Source organism: Neopelma chrysocephalum, unplaced genomic scaffold, assembly GCF_003984885.1.
Source record: "Neopelma chrysocephalum unplaced genomic scaffold, ASM398488v2 Primary Assembly neopelma1_103b, whole genome shotgun sequence".
Taxonomy (NCBI): domain Eukaryota; kingdom Metazoa; phylum Chordata; class Aves; order Passeriformes; family Pipridae; genus Neopelma; species Neopelma chrysocephalum.
The window spans coordinates 6403172-6429396 of NW_020897767.1; the positions used below are offsets into that span (position 1 = coordinate 6403172).

General features: G+C 40.2%; 1 protein-coding gene across 1 annotated transcript in view; it reads left to right on the forward strand.

The window, feature by feature from the left end:
- The first annotated feature begins 5085 nt into the window (after positions 1 to 5085).
- Positions 5086 to 26225, forward strand: part of DARS (aspartyl-tRNA synthetase) — a 36444-nt gene continuing 15304 nt past the window's right edge. The window contains exons 1-7 of the mRNA XM_027695917.1: positions 5086 to 5214; positions 6188 to 6245; positions 10555 to 10647; positions 14995 to 15097; positions 22842 to 22944; positions 24182 to 24262; positions 24720 to 24779. Of these exons, the coding sequence (XP_027551718.1) occupies positions 5143 to 5214; positions 6188 to 6245; positions 10555 to 10647; positions 14995 to 15097; positions 22842 to 22944; positions 24182 to 24262; positions 24720 to 24779 (570 nt within the window). The 5' untranslated portion in view covers positions 5086 to 5142. The remainder of the gene's footprint in view (positions 5215 to 6187; positions 6246 to 10554; positions 10648 to 14994; positions 15098 to 22841; positions 22945 to 24181; positions 24263 to 24719; positions 24780 to 26225) is intronic.

Consider the following 26225-nt stretch of genomic DNA (forward strand, 5'->3'; position numbering starts at 1 on the left):
CTGACTCACATTCTCCTGATAACAGAGCACTGTTCCTGCCGCTGAAACAAGGTCTGAGTCAGGATTCCCACTGAGCCCTTCTGCTTCTAAGGGTTTATAACTTCACCACAAGTTGACTCTGGGTTAGGGGTTAGCAAAGATGCTCAATGGAACATTTACTCAACAAAATCTGAACGGAAAAAAATCTGCTTGCATGTGAGATAAAAGTGTAAAAATTATCAGCAGAAGGACAATGGCCTAAGATGGTTTTTGTAGATGAGAAGTGGCACGTAAGAAAGAACAATGTGCTGGTGCTTAAGGGCCCAGGCAGAACTGCAGTCCCTTTATTCTGCAGTTTGCCGTTTTCAGCACCCTTTGGACATCAGCCACCCCCGAAAAAGAACGGGACACTTGGGTGAGAACAATAGCGGAGCTGTTCCCGAAGGCTCCCGCGCCAGCCAGTCCCAGTCATCCGGCGGCTCCACACTGCCCTCCAGGGAGGGCCCCCAACAAAGTCACCGTGCTTCCCTCAGTTTCCCTCTGGCAGGACAGAATTCCTCGGGAGTGAACACATACAGCGAGTAAGAGAAATACAGCTGACACAAACACAAAAATATGCATATTTCATGACATAAAAAACAGTAAAAATAAATTATAAAAATTAAATATTCCATGTGTTCTTATTCATGCACAGATAACTGCTATCCAAATGCCTTTTTCAAGTATCATATAAAGGAACCAATAAACAATTTATGGGTAATAGTTCAGAACTATATGCAGCACTGTATGTCCAATGTGTAACATATTGTGTAACAGATGATTACTGGGTGTAGGCATGACATGAAATGTGAGCTGTGTGCAGCCATGTAAAACAACTTTGGGACACACAAACTGTTGACAAGATATATCCTATTTAAATGTGTTGCCCATCCCTAACTGCAGAGCTCGTTGTCTCGTGTTTATCAGGAGGAACACTTTCAAAATGCTTTGAGAAACGTAATTGTTGTCATTGTCTGAACTTAAAAAGACTACACCTTTGTATAGAGTTCTGTCAAAAGAAATCCTGCTGCTTATCATAAGCACGTACTTCCCCAAAGTTCCTGTTTTTTTAGAAGTTTTATTAATTGCAAATGTTGTTTACTAGAGGAAAACTGTGACTGAAGCTCTAGAACAAAGAGAATAGTTGCAACTTTAATCCTTTCAATAAGCCTTTGTTTCCCATTGACTAAAAACTTCCTAAAGGAAGTAGAGCTGCGAAAATCCAGGAAGGAATTAGATTTGCCAAATTCTGCTCCTACTTGGATTTAGATGCAAAGGCTTTGTTACACTCCAGCATTGTACAAATGCTGCAGTAAAAAAAGAACGATCAATTGCAGAAATGCATTTTTGCCAAGGTTGAAATTATTAATAGAAGAGCTTTCTCTATCACAGAATGCACACTATGAACTCACACAACTTAGAAAATAAATAATATATCGATTTTTTAGCTGCTGCTATTTTTTTTTCAGTTTGTTTTTTTTTTTTGTTATCTAAGAGGAACTCGGACACTGGGCTGACAATCATACAAGAACCTAGATAAGTAAACAATTATGGAAAGGGAAAAATCAAAGGCAACCTCTTAATTAAATTAAGCATGCTTTGCAGCATCCAAAATAAGAGAAATCTTCAAAATCCATTTCCATGACAACGAGTAATTGCACACGGAAAAGTGTGCTGTTGTGGCAATAAAGCTGAATTCCCTGAAGACCCTTCAGAGACACCACCAATTTGTTTTGTACTTTTTCCACATGCTCTTTTTAACTCTGTACCACTTCATGCTCTCCAGGTTTTAACTTGCCAAACATATAGAGATTAGGTAAATATATTCTGACTTATTCCATGGGCCAGAGGTCCTTTTAATTTCTTTTCCTAAAATAACTCCAAGGCAATTCCTATCTCCTTCCCCCCAACATGGCGTATATTGCAATTGTTCATTTCTTGATCAATAGTAGACTGGAAGATTAAAGAATATTTGAGCCACCATATTTGTAAGATGCTGTGTAAGGACAGATCGTGGAAGGTGCTGACTACCTTCATCTTCTTGTGTTTTCAGTGGAAATCTTGTTTAGCATATTTAAGTAAAATCAGCTTGGTATAGCAACAAATGTCAAAGGTGTGGCCAAGCTTGGCTGGAGTCAGAGTTCCAGTAGCCACCAGCAAGTGCTGTGGCTACATCACACCCAGCCTGTGAGCACTGCTGGCTCACAGCACCCTCAGAGGGGCTGGGCCTGAGCTTCAGCCTCAGCAGCAACTGATGCCTCCGGATTCCTAATGAGACAAATTTATGGCTCTGCTATGGAAACACCCACACAACATTTGTAACACGAAACACCCAATTTTGGAATAGCTTCGGCTAAGAATACGACAAGTGCTAACGTCTAAATTTCGAGGATATATTGGATATCATTATTCACAGTGACTTAAAACTTCCTCTAAGATTTTCCTTCATACATCTCCTTCATAACAGAGATATGTGGAGCACACCCCCCAAGTCACCAAAAAGTGCTTTGATTAGATCAAATTGTAGCCGGGGAAAGAAGTGAAGCAAAGAGAAAAAAAGGGATTTCTGTGTTCCACTCTTGATCACAACAGTTGACAACCCCCTCCCTTCCTTTAAGGCAGAAAAGCCAATTTTAATTTAAACTACAAACTGTTGACCAGGCCTCAGCTTGGCTTTGCAATTCACTGTATGCCTGAGGGATAAATTATTTAGCATTAGCACATGGTATGTCATGTCTTGTTACCTAAGTGGGGTATGGCCTCCCTCCAGCTGCACCCCCGGGGCCGCGGGATTGGCTGCGGGTGATGTCATTTCCATGTGGTAATCCCGGGCCAGGGCCCGGGGGACAGCGCTGGCCACCCCCCCCCGGCCCCTCCGCCCCCGGCTCTGCTCCTGCTTCTCGTCCCCAGGTTCAGTGCAGGTACTGCCCCCATCGCACGGCCTTCCACAGCAGCGCAATGAAACAGAAGGTGCGGCAGATGAGCTGCCTCGTCTGCACGTGGCGGTCCGCGCCCTTAACAGAAGGCTTGTTATTGATTTACTGATGTGGAGATGGAAAAGAAATTTTTGCTGCAGGTTCAAATTAAATGGAGGTTTCTGAGGGGTTTTTGTCAGTAATTATTCTTAAAATTAGTGAATTTTTTTTTATTTTCAGCGTATTACAGGTTTTCGCTCAAAAACCCCCTGTTTCTGCACTGCAAAACAAAGGGATTCTGGAAAAACGACCTGAGAACACAAACTCTGGAAAATGCTTCTCCTGAAAGTTGGGCAATGGAATAATTAGGCACAGCGCCCTTCAGATGGCCGTGTTTTGTTTTCAGTTAACACCCTCATTACATAAAAAGGGCTTTTCCTTCACAACCACCTTCAGCTTATTTGCCCCGGAGGAAATATGTGCTATTCACCACTGGAAGGCTCCAGCACAAAAACACGGGTTACAGGGCTTGTTTCTCCTGAGTTTCACAGCAAGATCAGTAAAATGCCAGGAATTGCAGAGCACTGTGTCACTGTGTCAGTGCAGATGGTACCGTCTGCTGCTCCGTGGTGAGGCACAAGATTTGCATCTGTCTGTTAGTTCAGGTTCAGCAGCAGTTCTAAGTGACAGGTAAGAAAAGGCACAACTGACACTGTGAGAAATCCACGTGTCGTTACTGTTACATTAGCATTTATGTTCGCTACACAACACCCTGCCATCAGAACCTGCTTTCTTGTGGTGAGGAATGAAAACTGACTGTGATTTGCCTTCTCTGCCACTGAATCTTAACTCTTTGCAACGGTGCACGAGAAGAAAGGATTTTGTGAAAGCTGCGTGGTCTCGGGGTGAAGTGACAATTCCCTGAGACAGGGCCAGAAGGGGAACTTTGCAAGGGGATTCCCACGAGAAGAGGTGTTGAACCAGTGCGGTACAAAGTGCTGCAAAACAAACAACGGGCAGGACAGGAAACGAAGAACTCTAATCGATACCGCAAGACGCATTAGTTAGTCAAATGTGAAAATTCAAAACTGCAATTTAAATCAGGACAGCCAACTCTTTCTCACCCTGCACCAAATAAACAATCTATGAATCTATAGGACTTGACAGCTGCTTGCAGCTTTGATTTGTGTCATTTCAGAGCTGGCACCTGCAGCCAGCCCTGGCCTCAGAACTGCAGCGTTGCTTCAGGCACCCAGCTGGAGGGAAACACCTGCATTTGCACTATTGCTCATCCTCCCCAAACTACCACTTGTAGCTAACTAATAAACAGCTAACTAATTATAAACAGCACAACTGGGCAAGGGGTCAGGAGACTGAACTGCTGCTGGGGTAAGCAGGGGGAAGCCACGCATGGGGGAGATAGAACAGAAGTGCACTTTGGTTTGGTTCCACACACATTAGCTGGCCACCTCACAGTCCAACATGCTTATTTACATGCATATAAATATCTCCAGGGCAGGTGCCAAGAGGATGGTGCCAGACTCTTCGGTGGTGCCCACTGACAGGATGAAGAACTTTGAGGGTGGCAGAGCACTGGAGCAGGCTGCCCAGGGAGGGCGTGGAGTCTCCCTCTCTGGAGACATTCCAAACCCAGCTGTGTCACCTGCTCCAGGTGACCCTCCCTTGGCAGGGGGGCTTGGACTGGACTCCCTTCCCACCCTGAGGATTATGTGATTCTGTGATGTTACCTCAGGCCACACCGTGCCTGATTGTGAAGGAGGGCAAGCGAACACAAACCTTCCCGCTGCGCTGCCTCAGCGCATCCCAGCCCCGCACACCTCCACAGCGCCGGCATCGGCGCGGGGCTGGAGGCGCTGAGCCTCGTCGGGACGGCAGCGGCTCCATGAAAACGACCCTTTCGAACGAAAAGGGGAGCAGGAGGCGGCCAACAGCGGTGCCGGCGGGGCAGGACCACGACACCTCCCTGAGGGGAGTCCTGAGGGACCGCGGACAGCGCGCGGACAGCGCTGACTGGAGCACGCGCTGGCGGCGGCTCTCGCGATACTGCGGCCGGCGCCGGGCGGGGCGGGGCGGGGAGGGGCGGCTGTTCTCGCGAGAGCCGGGCGCGCGGAAGCGGCGTGGCTGTGAGGGGCCAGAGACCGTGAAGGGCCGTGAGGGTCCGCCCGGGACCGCCCCGGCCGCCGCAGAGATGCCGAGCGCCGCCAGCCGCGGGCAGGGCCACGACCGCCGCCCGGAGAACGACGACTCGTCGGCGGCTGATGTGGGTCTCCGCAGGGAACGGGGCGGGCGCGATGTGGAGGCTCCCCGGGGTGGGGTTTGGCCGGGCCCAGGGGCACGGCTCCCTTTGGCTGTACCCTGCCTATCCCCTCCCTCCTTCACCGAGCCCGGTCTGTGATTCCCTGGAGAGCTCAGCCCCTCCAGAAGCACCTGGGCTGCCTCTCCACAGCAGGGGCTCCTGCAGGTGCTTCTGTCTCGTGCGTGAGGATCACACAGCAGTAATGAAAGATTGTAGGCCAGTGTTTCTGCAAGGAAAAAAAAAAATACTAATAATGAACATCAGTTCGTTTAGTAATGAAATCTGTTTTGCTTGTTGTTGGAAGGCCAGAAATGCATCGCAGTAAGGAATTGTGAATGTTGGTGGCTTCCATAAAATCGTGAATGTGCCACAATTTATCAAAAGCAGAGGAGTAAAGTCCGTCCAAGAAAAGCATTTAGAACGAACTTTGGTTCGTATATCGAATAGAATGAAATAAATAATTCAAGGGTTTTTATTCTAAATGAAATGTTTGGTTGTGAAACCAGAATTGTGATATTTTTGGACAAAAGGCCGTGTTCCCCTGTGTCACCTGTTTTGTTAACAGTCAGGCTTCACTGGGCTGTGACCATGGCATGTGATCGGGATTTCTCTGTGTGCCTGAATGTGGGAAGGAGATATTTGATTTATCTACTTCTGTAGGACTCAATATTTTCAGGAGTAGGTTCTTTGTAGAGAAAGTCACACAAAATTCTGTGTAAGAGGTAATGATCCTCATGCATGTTTGAACTTGTGGGAGTTATTATTTTCTTACCTGGCACAATTGTCTTCTCTCCTTTGTGTGTCTCATACGGGTCTAAACCACAATTTCTTTAATATTACAGCTAATTATTTTGTATCCCCTCAGTTAACTTTGCAGTGATTTTGTTCATCTTTCCGTGTATGCTTCTTTGATGTGTGTTTCTTACCTCCATTTTAGGATTATGCTAAGGAAAGATATGGAGTATCACCAATGATACAATCCCAAGAGAAACCAGGTCAGTTGAAAACCAAAACAAGTACTTTCAAAAGAGGGAGGATGGGGAAAGAAGGAAAAAAGAAGTTATGTACTTGATACCTTCAGTACTTCTTTGAAAAATCATTTACCAAACTTTTTCATTCAAATCCCACTGACATTCTTTCACGTTATTTGAATACATTTGACACTTGTGAGACACTTGAATTTGGAGTGCTATGTCCAGTTTTGAGCTCTCCAGTGCAAGGAAAACATTAACATTTGGGAGCCAGTCCAGTGGAGAGCCACCAAATTGTCCAGGAGACTGGAGCACAGGATCTCAGAGGAGAGGAGAGGCTGAGGGAGCTGGGCTTGTTCAGCCTGGAGAAGAGGAAGCTGTGGGAAGGTTTTATTACAGTTTATATCTGCTTAATGGAAGGGTGTAGGAAAGGTAAAACCAGGGTTTGAAAGTGTGTGGTAATTGGACAGGAGGTCATGGACACAGGTTAGAACACAGGAAACTGAAATGAGAGGGAAGAAAAAAATAAAACCAGGAGCGTGATTGGATATGGGAGCTGAGTCCAGAGAGATTGTGGAGTCTCAACCTTTGCCCTTGCCTGGGCCACACCTTACACAGCTCAGTAGTTTTGTCTCTGTCCAACACTGCAGGGTTGACTTCTTTTGTTGTTATTAAATTATGATTTATAATGTACTGAGTCCTGAGATGTCAGGGTTTTTCTGTGTTTGGAGTAAGTGCTGCTGTGATTGTTGCAGCAGTGCTCCCTGAGCAGGATCTCAGTCTGCTTATGTAGCCTGCATTGCTCCTGCATAGGAGCACCAAATCCATTAATATTTATGGGATTTATATTATTCACACCACCCTGAATTCAGGAAATCCTCATTTTCTACGGGTGGGGAATTGAGATTCAGAGAAACTTATCAGCTAGAGAATAATCTCCTGTGACAGCATCCCAGGAAATACTAATCTTTGTATCATTCAGAGCATGAAACAGGAACAGGGGAAGGAATAGACTGACTTTTTGTAACTTCTTCATAGTGAAATGTAAAGAAGCAACATCATCTGTGATGAGGTGATTTTTTTTCTCCTCTGAATGATTGTTTTGGTTGAAAAAGGCTGAGTGCTGTATTTAGTTATGTTATATTGTCCCTGTGACTCTTGATACTCTTTTAAAAAAGTCTCAGTGTATGGACAACATTGAGTGGGTTTTCCATTGGCCTTAAAATACAACCTACAACACTCCTGCTGTTCTGTTATGTAGGAGATGGTTGCCCTGAACATCAAAATTAGGTAACCATAAAGAACAAAATACCTGTGATAAAAAAAGTTGGAAATCATCATAGTCCCTTCATTGAGACTAGTGCACTCTTATTGACAGATTCAGTAATTCCTGCCAGGAGAGCTCTTGCCAAAGGGTTCTTGTTCCTCTGCAGGCAAATTAAAACTTTTCACAGGTTCCCAGTGTTGTTGCTCCATCCTGCTCTGCTGAGCTCACACGCACCTGTGCCTTTCTTGGCCCACTTCAGTCCTTCTCCTGCTAACATTGGCTGCCCTGGCTCTCTGATGTTCTCATTTCTGTTATGTCAGGTCTTTAAGTCCTGACTTGAGGCTGTGATTTCTAGTAAAACTGCATTTTTTGCCTTTCCTTTTTTCTCCTTTCAGCCCAATTATCTCATCTCCCCTCCCTGGAAGTTGCTTTCATCTTCTACTGCTTTTGACTTCCAGGGTTTTTTTTAATCAAACTTACCTTCTCTTTTTCAACTTTATGGAATATTGCAAAGATGCTGGCACTCCACAGGGACAGCAGAAGTACTGATCAATCTGTTCAAAATTCCATGTTGCAAGAGAAATTAACTTAGTTGACAGGCAGGGAATGGGGTCTGGAGGTGGAAAAGTGATATCCCACACAGCTTTTTAGGCTTTTATCCTCTCCTCCCATGTTTAGAAGAGGTCAGAGCTCTCAGAGAAAGATAAGGATATTTAATGTGTTGAAAAGAAGAGATTGTGCTATATGTTAAAGAAACAAAAAATACAACTTCCCCATAAAACATGACTGAAAATGGCAATGAAGGTGAGATAGCCTGAGTACTGAATTGAGGCTGGAAGTGCCGTTCAAACTTACAGAGTGTTGTGTTTGAACTCTGTTTAAAATCTTTGTTCCGTCGTCTTCGCTGCAACTGTAGCACGGTTTAAAACGTCTTTTATTTTTGCATTTAATTGTCTGGAAGTGTTTATGTGGCAAGAAGACAGAAAATGTAAGTGTAGCTTTCATTTGTGAAAGAACAAGTAGGTGATAGTCTGGAGAATATGGTGGGAGGACTTTTAAAAGTGAGAGCAAGAAGCTTCGTTTCTATCATGGAAGACATGAAAGGAGCTGGAAGGAATTCCAGGTCAAATGATATGTGAGAGTACCCTTTTTATGAAAGGTGAAATAGTTTTTAATAATTCATAGCATATAACAATTTTTGTGTTGACTATGCCTTGTTTACTCTTGGTGAAACATGGACCATTATGTATCCAAATGACTTTTGGAAATATTTATCTGGTGCGGATGGATCCTGAAACATTAAGGATCCATAGAAAGTGTCATACCTAGAAAGTATTTTAAGTTTGTAACAATACAGTTTTAAGTTGACTGAGGTAATTTTTACTGATTATCAAACTCTTGGAAATACTGAAGGTTATGAGTTGTGATGGTTGCATGTTTCCTGTAGTACTACACTGGTAGATTTTGAATGTTAGAAGTTGCTGGAAAGTGATAGCATCTTTATTCCCCTTTCTCCTTCTCCAGTGCATGCACACACACACAAACACTTTATTCATTTATTTGAGTTGATTTCCCATCACATTTCTGTCTTTGTTTCCATTCTGTCCATGGTTTTAATGTGTTTCTGTGAAGAAAGAGCTGCATTGCCCTGAGCATGAGCTAATAAACATCTTCAGCCCCCTAAAATCTCTAGTGCAGAATAATGGGCTTGCAGGGCAAGCTGTGACTGGCATTCAGAAACAGAAGGAGGGAGTCCAGAAGAACAGATGGTAGCCTGGGGTGGGCAAACTTTGGACAAGTTCTGGCGGGAAAAGTCTCCAGTAGAAGTGTCTGAGTAAATTTAGTGTTATTTTGAAATCAGGAGAAGTCTGTGAGGAAAGGTATATCATAGAATCAGAGAGTATCTCAGGTTGGAAGAGACCCATAAGGATCAATATCTCCACTGAAGAATTTTTTTGGCTCATAAGCAGTGTTTTTAACTGCAAGTGAGCAAGTGTAGCTGTTAGAACCGTTGAGGTTCTATGCAATGCTATCTATATCCTCTGATTTCTAGATACTATAAAAAGTGTTTGAGACCATGCAAAAATGCTTTTGGCCAGAAAAATACAATTAGACAAATACATTTCAAGAAACAGTGGCATGCAGCCAGCATATTGGCAGTTCATAATGGTTGTGTACAATTTTTAAAGTCCTGATTTATTTAAAAATATTTTCCTTGATAATTTTTATTTTTTCAATTTTTTACCCAAAATTTGACCTTCTTAAACCATGCATTTCTGTTATTTAGCTTTCATGGGTACATTGAATTTGAAGGGTTCTTTCTGATCAACTTTGGCTCTGACAGTGATAGTGATAGCAGTGCTTGATGAGGTTGTCAAACAGATTCTCTCTTAAAATTGTTATCCATTTTATGCAGTAATACTCTTGTTGCTCCAAAACACTGTTGTTTTTATCAAAATCAATTTTCTTTTCATTTATAATGCACATTTATTTGTGGTTTCTTTCTCATATTTATTTTAAATAAGTTGCTGTTCATTAATTTAAATTAATTTAAAGTTAATAATTATTTTATGGTGATATTCACCCTACTTACATAGGGTAGGTACAGAGAACAGCCCTGTCACCTCAGAGCCTTTGCTTTGCTGGTTCAACCTGCCAACCCTCACGTTGCACAGTGGAGCAGGGCAGGCATCCCTTAGGTGAAATTCAGACTAATAAGTGCAGGTGGTGCAGTGAAGTCCTATCAAAAGCAGTGTAGTCATGCTGGGCTCTGCCATCCGTGAACTGCAGTGAGTGTTGGTGTTGTTAAAGTGCAGCCTGACCCTGCTGGATAAGTCAAATTAAATTGAACCAAGTTAAAGCTGCTTGATCCTGTTCAAGTCCCTGGGAAAGGAAATGGGATCTTGTGAGTTTTCAGTACATCGATTACGCTGTAGATACAAAAAGTAATGGTTTGGATTTATTTTAAATTTTGGCAATGACAGTGTATTTGAAGTTTAAAGTGAAAAATGTTTTGCTTCAAAACCACCAGAACTTTTAACATCTTTGTTTCTTTCTGTAACTCAGATAGAGTTTTGGTTCGCATTAAAGACTTGACATTGGAGAAGGCTGATCAAGAGGTTTGGGTTCGTGGCAGAATTCACACAAGCAGAGCTAAAGGTGAGATGCCTCCAGGGTTTTTAGTTTTATTTCCTCATATTGTTAGTGTAACCTGAATGTTTATTTTGGTTTCATGGCCTATGGTCTTTCATTCAAGAAAATTTTGCCACCTGGTTACTGTGTTCCCTCAGTGTTCACATTGACTGGGTATTTTCTCTTTTTCCACTTTTCTTTTCCCAAGAGATAAAAGGAAATTTTCAGCAGTGAGGAAATCAGGTTATTACTATTACATTGTAGTCAATGTGAGTTTTGGTTTTATCATATTCTAAATAATATGTGGACAATTGTAAATAATAGGAATTCAAAAATATTACAGCTGTTCCCCTTTGATGCTAACAGTTGTGAGATGAACCAGTTCTAAGCTTCTACAGTAAAATGTACTTTTGCTATAAATGTACCAGTTGTCAGACAGGTCATATTTATGCTGCTGCGTATCAGTATCTCCACCATACCTTTTCTTTGACAGGAAACAAAAATCTGTCTTAAAATTTCAGTTTTACTTTCAGTTACTGGTATCTGATTATATCAATTTGAACTTCGAAGAAGAGGCATCATCTTTCTTTACCAAGACAAAGGGAAAATCCTTTCCTAGGTTCTCAGTAGTGTGGGCTGTCCTACTTGGCTGTCTGACAGTCATATTTCTTCCCTGGAATCAGAAGTTCTCTCTGGAGACCAGGTTGCCATATGCAAACCTAAATAGGCTTTGGCCTTTGCAGTTGACATCAGATGCTGACGCTGACAACTGTTGTGCTGGTTTCAGTTACGTTTGGCAGCTCTCTAGTCTTTCCAAGAATTGAAAGAAAAGAGCATAAAGAAATTACCTTCCTGAGCCAAACTTAACAGTAATCTTAAAATTGGGAATGATGAAAATTAGGGACAAGGATCCAGTACAGAATGTGGTCACAGATTCATTTCTCTTTTAGAGTCTTCATTTTCTTAAAAAATGTCCCTCTTAATGAGTGTCTGTGCTGCAGTCAGTTAAAATAAGGAACTGCGTCACTGTGTTACATTGATCTGTGGTATCCTGCATGGTAGATGCATTTACTTCAATCACAATGACATCTCTGTAACGTGGCAGGACTAACTTCCAAGAAGCTGGTTGTCATCCTTCACCTTTGACCTCAGAAAAAGCTATTGGTTTTGATGAAATAACACTACTTATTTTCAAAACTCTTTAACACAACCTGAAGAATGAAAGAAAAAGGAGCTGATCGTGGGCATGAATGTTCTGAATTTATTGATTGTGTCTCTTGTTCCCTCTCGGTCTGACAGCAGAGAACAATTCTGACATTCAGGGAGTGCTGCTAGGGAATGCCATATGCTTGTTTACTTAAGCTTTGGGGGGAAAGAATCTTACAAGAAAAGCAAATGTTTAAGGGTAAAAAGTAATATTAGCCTTTCCCACACACATCATGGCACTATTCCTACCATTATGGAAAAGAAAGCCTTGCAGGAAACAGGAAAATGTTACACAAAAATAGCTTTAGTTTTTCTCAGAAACTTGAATTTGACTCCTAAATAACCAATATACATACCCTTTATTTAACCCTGTCTAGTTCTGACCAATAAACCAAAAAAATGAATGGGAACAACTGCAGATTCCAGCTGTCTCATATAGCAAGTCACTCCTGAAGTCTGATGGAAATGAACTGAAGGATGTGTAAAGAATGGGGTGTTGGGAATTTCTGTGGCTTGTACTAAAATTAAAGTGCTTGGGGCCCTGTGGTTCTTATCATAGATTAAATAAATGTTATTTCTGGCCTTATTTTAAAGCCACCCTAAGCTACTGGTCACGTTTATCATGGAAAAGCCTTTGGGAAATTGGTCTGGGCTTGGCCAGGCAGCTGGACTTGTGCAGGATGTTAGACCTGAACTCAGTTTTGGTTTATGAATGCAAAGGTTTATTAAACATCTGAAAATAAGAATCCCACCAAAAGCAATTTTATAATTGCTGGACCAAATTTTATAATCAGCTGTATAAAGTTTTCTCTTTGCTTGCAAATGTCTGAAACCAGCAATGTTAATATATGACCAAACATTTTTTACTCTTTATACACATTCCTTCCTTACATCCTTTTCTTTCAAAAGGTCTCATGTGATTTGGTACTTTTATCCAAGAAAAACAATGGATTTCTGGTTGGTTTTATGTGCTTACTTTTGATGGAATTCTCCACTTGGTGTCTTCTCTTATTTGTTCAGTGACTAAACATTCCTTGCATTATACTGTGTCAGAGCTTTTTAACTAAATTTCTTTTGAAACTTTTCTTTTTTTTTTAGGGGTTCTTGTGGGACATGGTTTTGGTTTGTTTTATGGAAACTTAGAGTAGTTTACTGTTGAATGTGAGTAATGCTAGTCTTATACTTTCCACTTAAAGACCGTGTAAGTATTTTAAAACACATGGAGAACATCCCATAATCCCAGTTTTTATCACTCAGATGCTTCCTTTGTCCCAGCTCTTGATCTGGAAAGGCATCTAAGCATGAGCTAGATTTGATTATGGCTTGTTTTTTTGATACTTGGTTTTGAACGCCTTCAGCTCTTTTGGGAAAAGTTCTGTTTCCTCCTGCAATCTTTGTAACTGGGATATTTTAACTGGTGCTGTCAGTGAGGTCTGTTTGATCACTTATCTGCTATGTGATTAGAAATGGTTGAGTTCTGCAAAACGTCCTCTTTGCTAATGGAAACCGCTACTGTTACTCATGACAAACAGATTTGAGTCCTTTTATAATGCAGATATTGATCAGGCTTGCAGTGCTGGGAATTAAGTGCAGCCACCAGAGAGTTTTGGATGAGGCTCTGAGCAAGCTGGTCTAGTTGAAGATGTTCCTGCTCATTGCAGGGGAGTTGGACTGGATGGCCTTTAAAGGTCCCTTCCACCCAGACTATTTTATGTGGTATCAGATTCCTCCATTATTTCACTATTTTATCCTTAAATATTTGCTACTTGAGTGACATTGTAGCTGTCTTCAGTTGTGGATTTTTTGTTTGAACACCTCTGGAGTACAGAAATAGTTGTGCTCTGTTTTCTGAAAATTAGTAACTAATTTAGTTGCATTTTTGTTTGTCATATGACAAGATTAATTATTTCCAGTAATTATAATGTTAATATTTAATAATATTTTGTGCTGGTTTTGTATGTTTACTTTTATTTCCATGAGATTGTGTGTCAAGTGTTCTGTGTTTCTCTTCTGATACTGTTTAAATTCTCTGTAGCTGTGTCAGGAATGGCAATTGCATAATTACAAATGAAAACGGCAACAGGCTTTTTAGTGTCAGTTTTCCAGTTATGTGGATGTTGATTTATTGTTTTAGAGTCTAAGTCAACAATAACTGGGAAGTAGCTGTGTATAACAAAGCTTTTGACTTCTTCCTATTCTCACCATTTCAATGGAAATGTTACAATGTTCTGAGTCAGAGGGATAAAGTTAAAGGGATATTGGTGCATTTATCAGATACTGGTACAACAATGAAATGTTTGTTGTTAATGGCTCTCTCTAGGAAGAAGCATTTAAAATCACCATATTTCCTTTTAATCTAAGTTAAGGAGTAAATGGCTATTAGAGATGTGAGAAGAATTATGAAATGATTGTAACTGTCAGCTAAACAGATTAGAAAGAGCTTTGATGACTTGGAAATACCCATTTTAAAAGTCAACAAAATGCATTATGTTCTTTGTAGATTGTTATTAATTCCTATTAACTTCTTTTTCCCTAAGATGTTCATGATTAAATTGCTCTTACAGGAATTTTTAATTGGGTCTTTTAGGTTCTTGTCATTCACTAGAATCAATACTCCTTTTGTACCCCTTCATTCTGAATGTGTGGTGTATTATTGTTGGTTTAGTCCCTGCAGTGCAAAATCAAGCCTGTTTCTCTCAGAGCAGCTTTGTGAACTCTACAGCTTCGATTTGAGAAGATGAGAAAAAACTTGTTTAAAAATAAGTTAGACTTGAAGTAGTTGTGAGCAAAGAAACAAGGAAAAGTGTGATTTATTTCTTGCAGTTGAAGAAAAATAGTTTCTTTGAAAGTTACGATTTGTTGTTTTCTTTTGTCTAAATATTATTTATCTTGGAAGACTTATTGTTATTTTCAGAAAATGTCCATTCACATGTTTATAGATGTAAGGCAGAATTATTTATCTCAGTGTTAGCGGGTGTGTGTACATGCAGAGCTGAGTAGTTTGATGGAGCTTTTTAGGGGGGAGGCTGGCGACGATGAGCTAAACACAGACACACACACTCTTTAAAGCTCAGCCTAATATTTAAGCAGCAAAGCATTTTTTCTCATTCACAGAGAGCTCGAGTAACTTGTCCTTAATACACCTGTGTTGTTTCCCTTTGTATTCAGGGAAGCAGTGCTTCTTGGTCCTGCGTCAGCAGCAGTTCAATATCCAGGCTCTCGTGGCTGTGGGACAGCATGCGAGCAAGCAGATGGTAAAGTTTGCTGCCAAGTAAGTAAGCAATTATATCCTGTTGTCAGAGTAAACAATGGTGGGAACCAGGACTCCCAGGGGTTGGGACCATTTTCACACATTAACATCAATGCTTCGTTTGTTTTAAAATGTAGTTATTTAAATTGTCAGCTCTCTATTGCCTTGAATACATTACACTGACAAAAGGTAAAATAGAGAACAGGCTTGAAATTCATTCTGAACTGCTGAAGCAGCATTCTCTCGCCACAGACAACCTACATTTATTTCCAAGCTGGCTAACAAAAAGTCTGGCAAGCTGAGCTTAGTGGGACACTTCATTTTGTGTGTGGTGCTGCTGTGTGTCTGCACATGTTCAGGGTTTTTCTTCTACAAGATGTGCAGTGTAGCAATGCATTTTATAGTTAGAACTGGTGTGAAGGAGTCCCATGTTGCAAGTGGCTTACTGAGTTGAAGAAATTAAAAGTAGCTTCTGTGCACTGCATTAATCTTATTTACACCTTATTTTTGGCACTAGAATGTTTAATGAGGGATTTAAGTTAATTTTTTAAAAGTTAGGGGAGGAGCACTAATAGACTTGCCAATTAAAGGTGTTTGTTGCAGCAACTTGAATTCAGTTATTTGGTTCATTTTGTTCCCGAAGATAAAAGATGACTTTTCTATTTGCCTAAGATTGTGCTTCCAGGTTGCCTGGTATTAAACATGCTTGCATGATAGATGTGTTTTATAGCAGAACTTTGAATCATGTCTATCTACTTGTTCACAAATAGAAATGTGGCTCAGTTTGGCGCAATAATGTTTAACATGTGGCACTTGAGTTGCTTCTGTGTAGCTCTTGGCACTACTCTCATGCCTGGGAAGGGAGCCCCCACTAATTAACTGCAAAAGTGCTACAGCCTTCAACCTTCAATATGTCAGGAGAGGAAGGATTTGTTATAGTACAGACTTGCAGAAGCTGGGCTAAGAAGGTTGGGATAATGCTTCTGCTGAGGGGTTCAAGGCACCGGGAAAACAGACCCAGCAGTGTTTGTTGTTTGGCCGTGCTTAGTGCTGGCAGTGCCAGTGTGAAACATGCTGTTTACAGGTGTTTGTGAGCCAAAGTGAAGTGTTCAGTTTCTTCATGAAATGGTTTATTCTTTCCACCACTTAGAATCCTTGAAAAGAATTAAGTGTATAATTTACTTGTTCCCTAATTCATCTCCCTCTAACCTACCAATAGTCTGCCTGTACTCTCTCAGTGAACTTGTGCTGCAGAGCAGTGGAACAACCCCTTGAGCTGTGATCTCACTCTCCTATTCTCCAGTTCTCTCCAATACCTGTTTTTCAGTTTTCTTCGTGATTCTTTGCTCCACAGCGGAATTTCTTACATTTCATGAGTGGCAGAGCTCAGTGGTTAGGAGCTCACGAGAGGGAAGTTGGTCCTTACTCTTTTTTCCGTGTGCTGACTGCCACTTATAAACCTTCCATGATGTTTTTTGTGATTCACTGCTCTTTTTTTACTTGGTTAGTTATCTACCAGGTTAGTGATTTACACTAAGTCATGGAGATCCAGAGCTAACAAGGAATGGTAAATGGTGGATTAGGGTATCTGGAAAGAGTTAGGGGCAAACCTCCTTTCTCTCATGGCAGCAGAGAGCTGTTGAATCAGACAGAACCTCATCCTTAGTTCTTCCCAGCTCCTGTAATCTCTCCACTTTTCTGGATGGGACAGACCTGAATTCCTTTGGGTAGCCAGACTCCTGATGTTTGTAAGCTGTGTTTTGATTTTCATTCTGCTCCCTTTTGTGACAGCATTTGCTGGTTAAATCCTGGTACTTCAGCCTCTCTTAATTTACAGCATTCATGTTTTACTCGTTATTTGTGGCCCTGAAATGCTTGCATGCTCATCATCACGTTCTTTGAATGGTGTAACTTTCCCTGTCACAACCCTCTGGGTTCTCTTTGGGGGTTTGTTTTCGTTAACACCATCAGTGCAGCCATCTTCTCATGAATCCTTCCCACCCACAGACCTATTTTATTCATATCCTGCCATGCTCTCACTTTTTCCAGATCTCCCACAATTCTGTCTGATGTTGCCACTGCAGCTGCCTCTCGTCCTTCGGAGGCTGCTGCTGTTCCCTGGCTCCTGAGGGCACGTGGGGTCACTGTGTCACAGCACCAGAGGCAGAGCCCAGTACGTGCCTGTCCTCAGTCACTTCCCAGCCGGATTTCACCTGCTCTGGAATGCTGCCATTATTTTTAGCAGATGAGGCATGTCTTAGATGTCCAAAAATAGCAGTCCTGTTTCCCTGCCTTTCTCAGTGTTTCTTTTCATCATCTCATTTCCTACACATTAAGTGAGCAAATACACATTTATTGATGAAAACATCACTTAAATACCTTAAATTTCAATAGATTTTTCAAGTTTTTCACTGGTAGTATGTAATTTATATTTTTCATGCGCTACTTTCTCATATTTTGATAGTGTCCACAACTTCCTTTAAAATAGTTTGTGAAATTCTGGATCTCGTGTTTTTAATGAGGGTTCATTAAATAATGAACATTTCTTGTGCAAATTTTCATAAATGATAAACAAACCAGTTCCTCTTTTAGATATTGGCACATGGAAACCAAGAACTTTCATAACCTCCTGTGGTCAGCAACATTCATATACTAATTATCTCCATTATCATAAGAATGTAAGTTCTTTTTAGTGAAAGGTACTTAACACTCGTTTAGCTCAGGTTTACAAAGAAACTTCTGTGAGTTTAACTATGGAAAGTTTCTAGTTGAACTTTCAAAATATTCGTGACCAACAGCACAGAGCCACTGGAGATCCTGGATTGGCAGCTGTGAAACTGTTCTTATGTCTTTGATCAGAAAAACCAATCCAGCCTGGTCCTGCACGGGAGGCTGTGTAGGGGAAAGAGTTCATTGTCTCCTTCAGGCAGCAGAGGTGCCAAGTGGAGCAATTAGTAATTTATCAACCTGCTTTTTCCAGCAAGTGTGGGGTGTGGTTGGTTTTGGTTTTCTTTCTCTTTTTCTATATCAGCATCAAGCCTTTCCTGCCACCCCACTACCAGAGCCCGTGAGCTGATAGAGCAGTTGGCAGAGGTGGTTAACAGATTCTAATTTAGCTGCCCAAATGTGTCCTTGCAGAGGAAGTAACTTGATGGCTCTTTATAGGAGAGAATAAAAATACAGGAAAGAGAATAAAAATGGAGGGGGGGGGAAAAAGAGTAAACCTGTATGAAAATAATGCACAGTGTAGAAAAATAGGCATGAGGTTTTAGCTAGATAATTTAGTAAAACTGCTGGATACTGCAGAATGTTTTCTTTATGCACTTCTGTTCAATTTTTATATCAGTGGTTTGGAAGAAAATGTCAAATTGCAGTTGTTAAGTTTGCTGGTGACACAGAAATTGGACTGGTAAAGTAGATGCTCAGGAGTGTAGAGTAACCAGGGCTCATTTAGAATAATCACTTTGATGCTCTTCAGTGGGAATTTGCACTTTTGTGATCATTACATCAGATTTGGTGTCTTATCAGGATTTATGTGTAGCGAAGTACAGAGAGAAATGTGAGATGGTGATGGATAACTGACCTGACAGCAGCCCATGCAGTTCTTATTTGCTGTGCTGGGAGATCTCTGGAGTTTTGAAAAAGAGAAATAAAATGCCATTAATGTAATATGTGCCAGTCATTAGACCATTTCTGGAATATTTAGTCTACTTTTGTTGTCTTTGTGTCTGAATGTATTTCAAATTGGAAAAGGTTGGTGGTGAAGTTGCAAGATAAAATGATCTGCACTTAAGCAACTCTGCCTTTCTGTGAGACTAAAGAAAACTATTCAATCCTAGGGAAATTAGTAATTTAAATCCCAGTCTGATGGTACCTATGCAAGATTTTCTGCCAGTGGAGGGTTCTTAAGTTACAGATACAAAGGTGTGACAGGTTGCAGTGAACAGAGGATGAAGTTGGGGAAATGCAGAAGAGAAATAAAGTGGAATTTTTTCAGTAAAAGTTATTAAAAATGCATGGTGGATTTTGTTACTTAAAATCTTTAAAAGCAGACAGGCTTCTTTTTTCCCAGAAGGTAGTGGGGTTCAACCAAGTGTTAGAATGTTGGTATAAGAAACAGATTATTATATTTTTAGAATGAAGAGAATAAGGTGTTTACCTGACCTTCAGGAGCACAATGTCAGTTTTCAGGGGGCTTCCCGGAGACTTGCTCTGTCTGTGCAGGCAGGATCACAGTTGCTCTCATTGAGTACAAAATGTTTATACTCTCAACTCATTTTCTAAAAGTAAACTCCATTGCCTTCAGCTTTCATTGACAGTCACATAAAGTATCATTGATTATTATATTTTACGCCAATTATTTAATACCTTTAGATTTACTAATGTATTAATATAGTAATTAATGCAGAGCGCTTACAGATGTAAAAACAAGAAAATGCCTGAATAGATATGGATACTGCAGATGAATTAAAACATTTTGTACTTAAAATGTATAAATAACCAAGTTTTTTCCTATTCTTCAGACTTTTGATCAAGAAAATGTTTATTGTTCTTCACCTCAGCACAGGGTTCAGCTTGCAACACAAAGCTGTTGGTGAAAGATGTTGCCATACAGGCTGCAAGGATGCAATCCTGTGGTTGAAAGAGAAAGTCTTGGCTAATAGACATGCACATAATTAAGAGGGACATAAAAAGGCATCTAGTGGACACTTTAGTAATTATAGTCTTGATTTTTTGGACCATTACATATAAAGTAGTTTACTATACAGAGAAATTTTTTAGCATTGGACTTCATGAATCTCTTACTCCAGTAGCTTCTCTAAATATTAAACAATGTAAAGATGTCATCTTTCTCACTGATAAGTTTATATGAATTTATTTATTTATTATTAAGCTAATTGAGTTTCTAGTCCTTGGTAATATTAATTACAAGTATAAATATTGTTGTCTTCTTTGGGAAAGGTGGTAGCTTTGTCACACTTTTCTGCTATTTGTTCACTTTTTCGGTGTGTTTGGGTTTTTTTTTTTGTTCCCCAGGGGAATTTTATCAAAAATCACCCAGATGACTTGGTCCTGCTGCTGTGGAAAACAAAGTTACTGGCATTTCCTTAAAACTTCTTGTTTCTTGTTGTAACTTGACCTGAAATTACCATTTCAGTAACATTATTGGAATTACCTGTTGGGATCAAAGCAGCACCTTCTGGGTTTCTGTAGTTTATGTTTGATGCACTTTTTTAGGGACTTCTGATTTTTGCAGCTCTAGATCTTGCTGAGTTCAAACAGAACTCAACACACCAGCTTTTATTTCCATTCCTGATTAAATCTGTAGTTTTAAGGAGAAAAAGCATATTTTTTATTTATCAAATGAAAGTTAGAGGAGACGATGAATGTGAATACAAAGATGGTCACATGCAGCAGAAACCTTCATAGTGCTTTTGTGTCCAAGCACATTTGGATACAGGGATTTCCATAGTTGAATTTAGCAATTAAAATTATGGCAAATGTAACTACTAAGGAATGTTACAGTTTTAAAGTATGGTCCAGATGAAGAAACACGTTATAATTGCAACTCCAGTTTAGAGAGAGAAAGCTCATTTTATCATATGTGCAGATAAGTTCTGTTATGCAAGTTTGCAAAGCAGTATTGCAGTTACAATGTGTAAAAGTGATGTAAAAGTCAGTGTCTTCCTGTGCTTTTAAGCTGATACCATTTTGGATGTCTTGAATTCCTGATCAAAGCTCTGATCAAAGCTCTGTAAGGACTTCACCCACACCAGTTCTCAGCCATGGGATCAGTAATCTGATTGTGAATCCATCATACAACACTTTTCTATTTAACTATTATTTTCTTTTTCGCAATGCAAAGAATTTCCTTCAGTAAGTTTAAAACATTATTTGCACTTATTGGTGGGAGGGCTTTTATTCAGCAGATTAGAAAGTGAAGACACTGCTCTTTGTGTCATTAGTGGTGTTTTCTGGACATTTGCCAAAGTGTTGACATGGAAAACTAAGCGGGGAACTGTTTGGGGAAAAAAGTTCACAGGAGAGTAAAACTTTAATTCTTTTAAACATTCACATATTTGAAAAGCAGAAGGGATTTATAGTTACACTTAGGACAGTTTCAGCATCATTATTCTCTGTGCATTTCTTATCATCACGTTCTCTTGCATCCAAAACACTGTATTGGTTCCACAATCTTTTTAAGGAGTTTTAAACAGTCATTTGTAAGAGAGTGTACTTCCAAGCACTTGGTGTCATTTCAATTATCCTTTCTTGAATTTGTTGCCTCTGCTAAAATGATGGAGATGAATGGAGGCTCACCCATAACTGAGTGAATTCTGATTTAAAACCAGCTCTTGACCTCTGCTTTGGACAAATTTAGTCGTGATTTGAGCAACTGTTTTAAAGTGTAAATGTACCAGAAGCACACACTACTCCGAGTTTTATACGGTAGGTAGAATTACCTACTGGTTAAGAAAGTCAAGCATATGAATCACCATGGTCTGTAACTTTTAGATCAGCTGCCAGTGAGTTCTATCACCTGAAAGTATTACCATCAAACAAACAGTGTAATCAGTTAAAATGCTCGAATTTGGCTTTTTTTTTTTTTTTTGTTATTCAGAGTTTACTTACAGTGCCACCATTTGGTTTTGAGACTTTTGATGCTTGAATTTTCTACTGTTACTTCAATGTCGTCAGATTTTTCAAGCCTTTTATCGTCTTTACTCAAAGAGGCACCAGCCTTGTGAACTTGAGGATTGTTAATGACTCTTTGCTTTGCTGAGACCAGCAGTGACCAGCTTGTCCAGTGACATCCTCGCTCACCTCTTATTATTTGCAGTTAAATTGTGGGCCTGATACTTCCCTGCTGTCTGAGGATTTGGGTGCTCAAGTGATGTTCATGAAGTGCTTTTCAGCCTTCTCAAGGAGGCCCGAGGAGCGAAAGATGAGTTGTAACATTTTTTTGTAAAAAGGGAAGAAATATTTTCTGATATTTGGCCTTTTGTAAGCCTGTTAGCAAAGAGACAGAGTGAAAATATATTTCCAGTGAGGGTGAGAGTATCTGTAGAAAATTACTGGTTTAAATTCCAGTACCTTAAATATGTAAATAAAAACTCCTACAAATTTTTTTTCTCACCTCTGACTCTTGAGGCTTTTGTTACTGTTTGCTTATAGCAGACATACTTTATGTCATATCTTTGGCAGACTTTCTGGAGGGTATGTGGTGTTTTAATGTACTATTAGTGACTGGTAGTGGAGAGCAATTAGGATTTCCCCTGTCGCCAAAAAACGACTTAGAAGCATCTTGCAGCTCTCAGTAACAAGTCTGTAGTTTAAACAAGCTGGAGCAGTTTTGATTTTCCCCTCCAGTTCTAGGACTTCCCTTCAGTTTGTTGTTTAGCTGAGGGAGGCACATCTTTCAGATAATTGCATCAGCTGACACATGCAAGAGTGTCCGTGGCCTAGAAAAAGAGCTCTGTGACTGTCAGTTTGTGTATTCACACACAAAGAACGGGACAGCACTGAGCTTAATCATCATTCTTTCCCTCACAAGTCCTCCATCCCAGCTTGAATTCATTGTGGCTGGGAATATTTTAGCAAAGTCCTTCATTACTTGCTTATTATATATATAAAAGTAACTTTACCAAGGTCCTTAATTCTGTTGTTTTCAGCAGTCCATGCAGTACCTGAATGTGCTGGTGCCCTGTGCTGAGGCTGCTGCAGTGCCATGGAATTCAGTAACCCTTCTGTCCTCTATTGGCAGCATCACCAAGGAGAGCATTGTGGATGTGGAAGGTGTTGTGAGGAAAGCATTTCAGAAAGTCGGAGGTTGCACTCAGCAAGATGTTGAGCTTCACGTTCAAAGGGTAAATGTTTGAGCAAATGGAGCACTGCTTAATTGTTTGATAAATTATCTGTCGGGACTGACTCTCTGCATATATTAACTTTGTCAGTAAGGAATCCCATGCCAGAGAAATAAACTCCTTTAAACCACAAATTTCAGTGTATCTTATGTAAACACTAAACATTTCTGGGTTTAAGTTATTTGGGTTTTATATTTTCCTATTTTTATCTGCCATTTGAATTGCAGTATCAAGTAAAACAAAGTATCTCCCTAGAACAATTTGGGTACGAAAGCTTGTAATTCTCATTTCTGATTCTTAACTGAAGCAGATACTGGACTAAAGTCTGCTTCTTTTTAAGTGCAAGTCAGCAGTTTCTTCTTTATCAGAGTTACAATCTTCCCCTCAATACAATGGAGTGAAATACAGAACTCAGGGCAGAAATAAACTCTCACTGGTTTAACAGTATGGGAGCTTTTGAAATCTAAAATTCCTGGAGCTTGTGCTGTAGGGGTGGAGGAAGTGCAACTTTATAATTTGTTTAAATAGAAAGCATATTTAAACCTTTATGTAATATCCTTTCCTTCTAAAGGTTTTTAAGCAAACTCTGCCTGCAATACAGCTGAAACACAGTGGCCTCAGGGGTAGAGTACAATGGCTATTATAGCAGTAAGGTAAATTTTAGCACTGGGGAAAACCTGCAGATTGTGAAGAAACATGTTTTAATATGTGTGCAGGTTATCATACGCTTGATTTTTCTTAAAGAACATCGAATTCACTGCTCTTGTAACTAGACTGTAAGGCAGGGCAAGCCGTTTTTCATTCTCTGATTGTATTTTAGGTGTCTCATAAATTTTTCAGCCTGAAATAGCTGTCTCAGATCTAATCAGATGATAAGTGAATAATACATTAACAACAAGAAGAACAGGATGATCCTGCTGGAATCAGAACCTAAAACTCGGTGAAATCTCCTAGTTTCAGAGCTGGCATTGATGCCAAGAGCCTTGTCCCTCAGGCAGTATGTGCTTGCTAAACTTGGTGCTTCTCAGAAGAAAAAAGGATATTTTTAATCTTTCAAAAGGAAAGCAAGAACTAAGCACTTCCAGTATTGTCATGAGAATGCACCCGCGTATCTCCAGTACTTGACTAAAATCACAGCCTATGCAAACAGTGTTTCAGGTCTGTGCCAGAAATAGCCCTTTGTCAGTGCCAGCTCGTGTGGGGCAGAGCCTCAGCTATTTCTGTGCTCTCTCGCTTTCAGATCTATGTGATCAGCTCTGCTGAGCCCCGCCTGCCCCTGCAGCTGGAGGATGCTGTGCGGCCAGAGCTGGAAGGAGAGGAGGTGAAACCTTGGCATCCTCAAATGCCTTTTATTGTCTTTGTAGCTGAACAAAAGCATGAAAGCAGCTTCCTTAATGTGGTGATTTTGGGGGTTTGTTGGGCTTGCATTTTATTTCCTTTGTTATCCAGAGCTGTGTCCAACATCTCTATAGCTCTGATAGAGAACTGCAGCGGAAGGTCAAAAGCAGAGGGTTTCCAGTCTTGCATGTGTTTCTGCTGGGTCCTTATAGTTGGGTTCCTCTGTGACCTCTAGAAGTTGCACCTTTAATTTTGCTATACTGCCAGTGCTGTATGTTCTTTCTAGAATGATCTAGAAATTCTGCTGAACTTAGAAGTAACCCTTGGCTTTTAGCCAAGGGATATTTTTCTCTGTTAATTTTGTTTTGTTGGAGTATTGTTATTGTTTATTTTTTGGATATGTGTGTGTATTCACTACGTGTTTTTGCACAACTGTTTAGGATGGAAGAGCTACTGTAAACCAAGATACAAGACTGGACAACAGAATCATTGATCTGAGGGTAAGGAACATGCCGTGCTGCTTGCTTGCCTGCAAGTGTTTATTCTTCACATTTCTAATCCACAAAGGGAGAAAACTCATGGATTTGATGGAAGTGTTTTGTTGGCCAGAAGAAAAATAAACAAGATGTTTTTGTGAGTGGTATTGTGAAAACACAGGGGTTTTGAATCCTAAATGTTCACCTTTACTGACATTAATTAAAGAACAGGTATTAGAAGTTTGAAGGAGAACATTCAGTATTTGACGTGACCATGTACGACAGGGCTTTTATTTACAAAAGTCAAAGATGACTGAAAAGGGACAATTTAGAGACAGCATTTTTTCTCAGATGTAGTCTTTGATACCCAAAACCTGTGAAGAGCTCACTTTTGAGGTATGAGATGGAAGTTTAAGTGCTGTAGAGGTGCTGTAATGCACGTCTTGGCAGTGAAATTGTGCCAGGCTACAATACCAATCTCATACTCTTTGTTTCTTCCACAGCATTCGTGTATTTTCCTTTTATTTTTTTGAAACACCTTTCTTCATCCAGGTCATAGAGGCACAGCCTTCTCTGAATTCATAGACCTCCCAAATATTTACTCTTTTTGATCAGCTGCAAAAAACCATCTACTAAATTACTTACAGAATTTTGATTCTTTTCTGATAAAACAGCAGCTAACACTGAATGTGTAATAACTAACCATTCTTACTGACAGGAGGCATCCTGGCCTTTTCCCACCTTTGGCTCTCCACAGTAAAATTTTAATGAACTTTTCATTGAATGAAGACTGTGCTTAGCTCATTTTTGGTATATCTAGTACTGAATTCACAGTTCTGATAATGGCAATTTCTTAGTAAATCAGTCTGTGGACTGGGAAATAAAACACAAAAGTCATTTATGGGGAAATTTGGAAAACCTCTGGCACTGAGGTACTCTAGAGCATTTCAGCATCTGATCTCCTTATTTCAACAACAAAAACTACTTGTGCAAATTGTTTTACTTGGACCAAAGTTATTTGCTTTTCACTTGACCTTATGTGTAATACTGAGTAACAATTTGCCATTACTTTTCAGGTTACTCAGTATCTCCTCATATTGGTCTCTTCATCAGTCTGAAATTAAGCCTTTCAGAATTCTGTACTAATGATTGAAAGTGAAAATCATTTATTTGAAGGATCATCAGCTTGCAGGAGTGGTAAGGCAGTGTACTAAATTGAAAGGAGAGCTCTGGGATGGTGGAAGTGCAAGCTTTGCTTGAACTTCTGGTGATGAATAAAAATAATCAACAGCACTCCAGAGAAACTTAGGAAAATCCATTAAATTAATGAAAATAATAAACTGGAAAGAGCCATGAGCCCCAAAGAGAACAGAGAAGTAATACAAAGGGAAATAAAGGTTAAAAATACTGGCTGAAAAATGGCATGGAGGTATCCTTGGCTGGAATGCAGTTGAGGGCATCTGCCTACTC